At 43.0% G+C, this 8,557-nt stretch overlaps 1 protein-coding gene across 1 annotated transcript in view; it reads left to right on the plus strand.

Annotated features, from left to right (window-relative positions):
- Positions 1 to 7,734: 7,734 nt before the first annotated feature.
- The window catches only part of LOC308366031 (potassium voltage-gated channel subfamily H member 7), a gene marked incomplete at both ends in the record, with an annotated part of 45,090 nt that continues 44,267 nt past the window's right edge, over positions 7,735 to 8,557 (plus strand). The window contains one exon of the mRNA XM_080839668.1: positions 7,735 to 7,810. Coding sequence (XP_080695794.1) covers positions 7,735 to 7,810 — 76 coding nt within the window. The remainder of the gene's footprint in view (positions 7,811 to 8,557) is intronic.

Raw genomic sequence — 8,557 nt, forward strand, 5'->3', positions numbered from 1 at the left:
TTGTCCCTTATTCCTCTTGTTGAGTGACAGGAGTAAAAATTCGACAAAAATTACAAACATGGATTCATATTTTTTTTTTTGTCCTTACCCTCTGCCAAACTGGCTTAATGTTGAATTGTTGAGCTTCTACTACTAAAATCTAGTAGCTGCAAATCAATGCCCCTAACTCTTCCATATGCATGACGGAGTGTCTGTTCACTGGTGAGCACTGATACTGTGTTGTGCTATCTCTGTGACGATTCTACTCTTCTTGGCTCCTGATTGTGATGTTTAATGAATAGCCTCTCAAATTCCCCCAATGGAAAGCTAATAATTTGAGCTGTTCGGTTTTATACGATGGCAACTGAAAGAAAAACAAAGATAAGATTGATCGAGAGAATAGAGATTTCTTTTTGGCCCAGCTCCTCTTCGCCCCCTCCACCCTCTTCTCTCTATCTTTTTGGCAGCACGGTTGGGGGTGATAAGATCACATTAGACCGCGCAGGTTGGAATTAAATCATGTCTCAGATGACTCATTCTTTCTTAAGAAGATGCCCCCCTCCCCCACCGAGACCCCCCCCACCCCCACCCACCTCCATTCAAACTCTGCACCTAAAAGAACGTGGGATGTCTGTGCACTTGTTCAAGATAAAAGTCTTTCTTCTCCTTCAGCAAGTCACCCTGTCTGCCTCTGAGGGTGTGACTGATAGTGCAAGGGCTTAAGCACTATGGGTAGGATGGATGCCCTGCTGTGATGGAGCCATTGCCATGAACTGTTTTCGTTTGTGATTGATTCAGGGACTTCACAGGGTCTCCACAGACTTGCTTGGTTTCAGCAAGCTCAGAATTGCCAATTTGACTATGCACCATTAGATCGCCCAGGCTACACAGGAAACAACAAATCACCCAGAGGACCATTTTGTGTGACTGGCATTCATCATACACCCAGAGCTGTGGCATGTCTTCCACCTGCTGTGGTAAAAAAAAAAAACAACCAGCACAACAAATGACTTAGTCACATTGCCACACCGAGATTCAACCGAATGCATAGGTTGAATGATGTGTTTTTGCACCAGATGTGCCTTTTCGTTTCAGAAGTAACTGAAGCCAGTCACATTGTTGGGGTCTCTGCAGAACAACAGAATCACTCATTCATCCATTCTTGATTAAATACCTCATTACATCCAGTATTTCAAATCACTTTGAGTTTGCTCATTCCACGTGTGCAATCATGTCTCCAGTGATTCAGTGCACACAAGGAAAAAATATTTCAGCTGCCTTCGATCTTTTGTCCACAGACCCTTCAAGTGGTTACATATGTTTTGACTCAAGTGGAACATATTTCTGGGGTGTTGGCACTTGGAGAGGTGCCAGCCCGGGGATCCTTTTGAGTTACCGTCTGTGCTGCCAACACTGGCATGGCACAGCAGACAGATAAAGAGACTGGTTTCATCAGGAGGACTTGAGGACAGTGCTCTACCCCTCACCCCCTTTTGTGACGAGTGCCCGGTGGCGGCCCCTGTCGTGTCGCGCGGTGACAGTGACAGAAGACAAAGGCGCGGGGGTTTACGACCGGGGGCCGGGCTCTATCTGCGGGTGACAGGAGGGCCTATCGCTGTTCTCACCGGGCTCCGTGCCGCTCTGAGGATTCCCACGAGACCCCCCGGCCGCACCTCCCTAAAGATAGAAGCACTCGGAACAGAATGGTGAGACACTTATCACCTCTGCAAATGAGTGGAAAAATTTGAGGCTAGCGGGGGCTGCCGTCTCGTGTTCACCTCCAAACAAGCTCAAATCCCTGGACTACCTCTCTTTTTTTCACCCCATCGTGAGAGTGTGATGTGCCTCTGGAAAACACTGCAGAGGCCAGCCGTGCAGTCGTGATACTTCAGTCTTATCTTACTGCAGCTCTGACCAAAAGAAGACAAAAATCCGAAAACTAAAACAACATTTTTTGAATTGAGGCTAAAAAACCTGTTTGTCTGTATGTCTGTGCCCACCACATGAAAGGGCCTACTAGCTCGCAGTCATGTTGTTTTTGCTCTTTTCCTCACTCGGGGCAGATGTTTTTAAATGCCTGTGGAATGTGGGGTAAGCCATGCACTCTATTTTCAGTGTTTGAGGAGGCTGGGGCTGGATTATTTTCCTTTTTTCAGGAAAGGGGGCAGATAGGTACAAATGAGGAGAGGAAAAAAACATTGATATGTGTTACTTCTGAACACTGATCTGTGTTACTTCTGAACACTGATATGTGTTACTTATGAACACTGATATGTGTTACTTATGAACACTAATATGTGTTACTTATGAACACTGATATGTGTTACTTATGAACACTGATATGCATTACTTATGAACACTGATATGTGTTACTTATGAACACTGATATGTGTTACTTATGAACACTGATATGTGTTACATATGAACACTGATATGTGTTACTTAGGAACACTGATATGTGTTACTTAGGAACACTGATATGTGTTACTTATGAACACTGGCAAGAGTGGGCCTAATGGTGTTGGGTGTGAGAGGACTGTGTGTTTGTGTATGTGTCTGTGTGTCTATGATGATGCGGGGTACAGGGAGGGGGAGGGGGAAGTGGAGGGAGAGGGAGAGTTGGGGTGGGGTGGGGTGCAGTTGGGTGGAAGTAAAAACATCAGGGCCACTGCAGGAGAACTCAGATGGGGCCGTGGCGTGATGCCTGGATTAGGCACTGTATGCCCGCTGCTGCTTTCAAAATTGCTCCACATTCCCAGAGATTAAGATAAAAATGAATGGGCGCCGGCAGTCTGTCAGGGGGAACGACAGCTCAAAATAACAATCAAGTGTGGCAGCACCCTGTGGACAACCTTCACGAGAGATGAACATTACGCTCTTTTATTTACTGTACTTTATGCCAGATATGTGGAAAACCACGTCAGGGCACGATAGTCCGTAGACCCACTGAGCATCACAACTATAACTACACGTATGCCTTACAGTTGCAAATTATTTCGTAGCTGACCTTAAAATGTTATGATTATGAAGGAAAATATATTTTCATTATCGTAAAATGTGAACGAGCAGTGCATGATAAATACAGACATACTGTATGAGAATCACAGTGTGCAGGGTGTTGAGAATATCCTTACTTGCAGATTATCCTGGGAGTATCTAACGGAGCGGTGGTGTCTGCCTGGTTATTTATGAATGGCTCGGTTGGGTGACTAAGACCCAGTGCTTCAGACGCTTCAGAGCTGTGCACCGAGCCCACTGTGCTCCATCATCTCTTAAGGGGAGAGATCAGTGGAACAATCCTGGACACCAGAGAACATCCGTCCAATTAAAAGGGTAACAATCTCCACAGATGTACATGTCCATAATCCCCCGTTTCTCTCTCTCTCTCTCTCTCTCTCTCTCTCTCTCTCTTTTTCTATTCCTGTCTCTTTCGCTTTCTCTCTCTGTCTCTCTCTCTCTCTCTTTTTCTATTCCTGTCTCTTTCGCTTTCTCTTCACAAACACTCATTCATTTTTTTCCCTCTTACTCACTGCTGGATAGTATAGTCTAAATGTACGAGTTGTTTTGATGTTTTCATCACAGTGTATTACAGGGAGGATCACTCCAATCAATGTAATAGATTGAGTCTTAAAGGGCCTTCTGTTGCACGGATATCTCTCCTCTCCCCCCAATGCCGGACATCTGTGTCCCAACAGCATCTGCACCACCTGCTATTCAAACTCTGCACTGGCTCGTGCACAATCACTGATATGCACTGCGAAGGTCGAAAATGACTGTAGACAATAGGGGGAGAACCCTGAAACTGCTGGAATTAATTTCAGGAGTTCTGCGTTGATATTGAATAAGTGTGACTACTGACCAGTGCACATTTAGGATAGACGGCTGGCACATTTCTGTCACGTTGAGATCAATTTAGGAGTCGCTGATGCGCCGATTCTGCTGATAAATTGCAGCTTACTCCACTCCCTCATGCAACCAATTACTGTCAACATGAAAATCATGAGGCTGAACACTTTCTAGTGCGGCCATTCAAGCCCGGAAACTTGGCAGGAAATGTAGTTGGAGCTGAGGACTAAGAGGTCACAAAAGAGCAGATGTAATATCTGTGCAGTGCAGACCCGAAGGCAATAGGGCCTTCAAAGACAGCATTCTGCCTCATATGGAATTCTTTTGGGGTCAGGCCTTGGCAGGGCAGAGTTACTCCTCTAAGCCTCTGATATCCTGTCTGTGCCCTGGCCCTTGACAGGAGCTCTTGATACCTTGAATTCCTTAATACAAATATGGAGTTAGTCTTTTCTGCCCAATATTCAAACCAAGTATGTCTGTGTTGACTCAGTTAAACACATTGATTTCTGAGTGATATAGTATTAATTTCTTTAACCAATTCAGTCCAAATAAATCAATAGGGACACATCATACTTTTTTGGCATTTTATTTATTTATTTATTTAATTAACGTTCGCAAACTGTGTAGTAGGCTTACTTTACGGTTTGAGTGAATGGTGAGCGTGATATGGCGAAATGGATGATAAAAAGCTTTGAATGAAAATTTGACTGTACTACTTTAAGAAGCGAGCTTCACTGTTGTCTGAAAATGTCAACAGGCAGCTGGCTGAAAGCAAAGAAGTAGTAGGCTTACCTTTTTTGGTAACCTAGCTGTTACGGTTCATTGTTTCTGAAATAAGAGGCCTGACTGCTATGTTCCCAGCAAACTTGAGTCCTTGTTTACCTGAAATGTGCACTTTATAATTTGATTTTGTACCGCCCTGTTTGGCAATGTTGTTTTTCAATTAAATAAAACATTCACATAAAGCAGGCCAATCCACGTTTCCAGAGCATTCAAATAAAATAAAAAATGATGATTTTTTTTTTAGAATAGATAGAAATTTGCGATTAATCGCGATTCATTTTGAGTTAACTACGACATAAATGCGATAAATTGTGATTCAATATTTGAATCGTTTGACAGCACTAATAAATGTACGTATGCGTATTACATAATCTTGATTTTAAAACAGCCCTGCAATGCTGTTTTAGTCCCCCTGCAAGTCCTCTGGGTCTTGTCTTTGATGCAGTGTGAGTAATCTGTCAAGTGGACCAGTAGCCTTTGTGCAACTCTGTGATTTAATAACATCCAACACATAAAGCTCTTAAGCCTGAGGGGACCCTACATTGCTCTAAGCCACACTATGAGCTCAACTCAACACTTAACGTCACGTTCACAATACAATCGAGGGCAAATTCAGATACATATTTCCCTTTAGAAAGCAAGCAATACACAGTAAGGCACTCAGCATGCATACTTACACACATTTTATATATCTATATACTGTATATACGTATGTGTGTGTGTGTGTGTGTGTGTGTGTGTGTGTGTGTGTGTGTGTGTGTGTGTGTGCTTGTATACATATATCACACACACACACACACACACACACACACACACACACACACACACACAGAAGCGATACAGTATGTCTTCTGAATAAACATGACATTTTCTTTGGCAACCAACATTCCTTAGGAGGAGCTGTGTTCCCTCTTGTCATGTCTGATCAGCATGCATGCCATGTTTGTGATATATCACAAGTGACTTTCATGTGCCTGTAATAATGAAGTGTGGATTGGATACTCTGCCAGAGCTAACTCTCACCCCAACAATATGCTCCCTTCAAACTGGAAAAAAAGAATACTTGAAACAAGATGTTCAAGACTACAAAACAGAGTTTAAATTACGTAGTGAATATGATGTTTCGTTTCTAATCCTTTTGGGTCTGTAGCCTACTACAGAGTCTTCAGTGACGACAGTCTGTGTTCCATCATTGTATTTAAATGACTTCATCTAAAATGCATGATCAATAATCCCATATGCACAATCTCAGAGGCTCACAGTCTATCATTGTCAATATTAATAATAAAACCACACTAAATAAGTCTTTGCTTTATTGTACTTGGTATGGGAGGATGCATTATTGATGATTTAGCATTTTGACTCATGGACTTGTAATGGTATCCCTGTCTCACTGTTTGATGATTATTCTCCTTTGGAGAAGGAATGGTGATGTTTCCCTGATTGTCCATCAATCCATGAAATTCATGAATCTTTAATATTTGTCTCAGTTCTGTAGTTTGGATGCATGGAGGCACACATGTACTTCATTGTGCATCGTCTGTTTTTTTTTTTTCATGGCGCAATATCACATCCACTCTTTACCAATCATTCTCCAGCACTGATATTATGAATATGAACCTTCAGCATGCAGCTGAGCAGCTGTCAACATACAGCGTAAATGTGACTATTTCCATGGTTACAGTGTACGGTATGACAAGGTCCTTCTTTAAACCGAGTCGTTATTTATTTATCTCCGTGGCTGCATCCTCCCTTGTTTCTCAATGGGCCAGATGGGAGCTGAGCCTTCTGTGAAATACACTGACAGATGTTTCCGGACACACTAAGAGGGGCTTTCCGGCCTGCACACATTTGCATTTTTCATGCTGCTTCAAGCCCACCCCTGCAGCTTAGACTAAACTGTCCGCAGAGTACGTATGGATTAAAGCATTGATGAATGTGAAACACAAACATAACAAAAGTAAGAATGAGTGACCGGGGAGGCGGGGGGTGAGCATGTATGTTGGCAGGGAATGAATGGAAGCCAGCATGAGCATGCTGTGGAGGGTGCATGAATGTTTATGGTGTTCGTGTGTGACAAGGATTTTAGGGCCAGATCAATCTGCAGCAATGGAGAACTGAGACTGTTATATAGCCCTTACCTTTTCCCAGGTGTGGGCAATGATCTAATCATCTCCCCAGTGCTGCCTTCAGTCCACGCATGGCACAAAGTAAAGGGGCACACTGGGTCGTAACAGAGACACTTTCAATAAATCTCCATTGCAGGGAAAATGTGGCTCTCTGAGCTGCGTATCCTGCACCAGCACACTAGTGTGTTCCTACAGAGGGCTCGTCCGACGCTACTGTTTTCTAATGTCTGAGGAATGGAATTTATTCTGTGCGCAGAATGGTGAAACTTCAGCACCATGGACAAGTCACTGTGTAAGAGAAGACCCTCTTCTGACTGCACTAGTCGCGTAGATGTTGCAAAGTGTCAAAAAGTGAATGAAAAGGGCTATCGTATTGTTGCATTTGCTTTGTATTCAGGAAGATATTAAACAATATATCCGAACAAAGCATGACATTTTTATTATGTGGGATATAATTATTTGATTACGCGCGTAAATGGTGGAAAACTAGAGCCACGTGCCTTATGAGCGAGGCACCTCCTGGCTAAGGTACAGTATAATCGACGCCTTCAGGTTTGGCTTCAGAATCTGCGCTGTCTCTTCCTCCCAAAATTGAATGCGCGCGGCTTCGCCCGATCGAGGTGCCAAAGCTGAGCGCCGAGCGTTAAGCCCTCAGAGGTAACGTCCCTCCCCCTGGCAGATGAGCTCCAGTCTTCGTTTCCCTCTCAGCACAGCGCTTCAGACAACGGCGGGATTGCGTCCATCTTCAGTTAGAGATGGTTTTACAACTCAATTTGACTCGAGCTTTCATCCCCGGTTCCATGTGGCATCCGCGCGGAGTTCTTCAAAGGCTCCGGCGCGAGTCCTGTCAAGACCGCGTCTAAGTAACACCGCACTGAGAGGAAATAAACTGCAATGATTTGTGACAAAGCGGATATAATTAAACAACAACGGTAACTTCAGCACAGGTTTTTAAAGCAGCCGCCTTCAAACGGCACTAGCTGAAGATCTTTCAACCATGCCAGTCCGAAGAGGTCATGTTGCGCCTCAGAATACCTTTCTTGGAATGATAATACGGAAATTCGAAGGACAAAGTAAGTAGTAATTGTAATACAAAAGCCTTGCCGACACTTTCCAAAGACTAGTACCAAAGTGACCAAAAGGTCATATTGGTAAACAGACGATATGCTGATGCCTCTGAGAATTAAAATGACTGTTTTATGATAACATTTGTTATATCTACCTTTATGTCAACTGAACAAATAATACTCTATTATAATGGCTTTACGTAATCTTGAAGTATCACATAAACATTTGATTGTTTTACCTGGGGTGAACAAAGATTATTGTGTCTACTTGTATGTGGTGCTCGGGTGAAATGTCCCATGCTCTAGTGTAGGAAGGATGACCTGGGTTATTCCTGTGATGCTCAGTTTAATATTATCTTGGGTATTGAACACGATTTACGACTTACAGTAACTCATGATCATGCAAATCCTAATACAGTATGTGTGCTTTGTAAACAGTAATTGGAATGCATCAGTGTTTAGTGATCTCCTGAATGCAGTTTGTGGGACAGCTGTTCCAGCTATGCGTATGTGTACTCATGCTAGTAATGGCATAAAACCCATAGCACATTAGCATTTAAGTAGCATAGTGTACATTGTGGTTGACATATTTGTCAGCCAATCATTGATCATTATCATACAATCAAGTAACAGGAAGTGGTGTGTGTTTTGATCATTATTCACTAATAAATGCCCAGCTTAAGCCTCATACTGTTTGAAAAAAAATGATGGCAAAAGCATACCAGGTGAAGTAAAAAAAAAAAACGTCACAAG

This window comes from Sprattus sprattus, assembly GCF_963457725.1.
Source record: "Sprattus sprattus genome assembly, chromosome: 5".
Classification (NCBI taxonomy): Eukaryota; Metazoa; Chordata; class Actinopteri; order Clupeiformes; family Clupeidae; genus Sprattus; species Sprattus sprattus.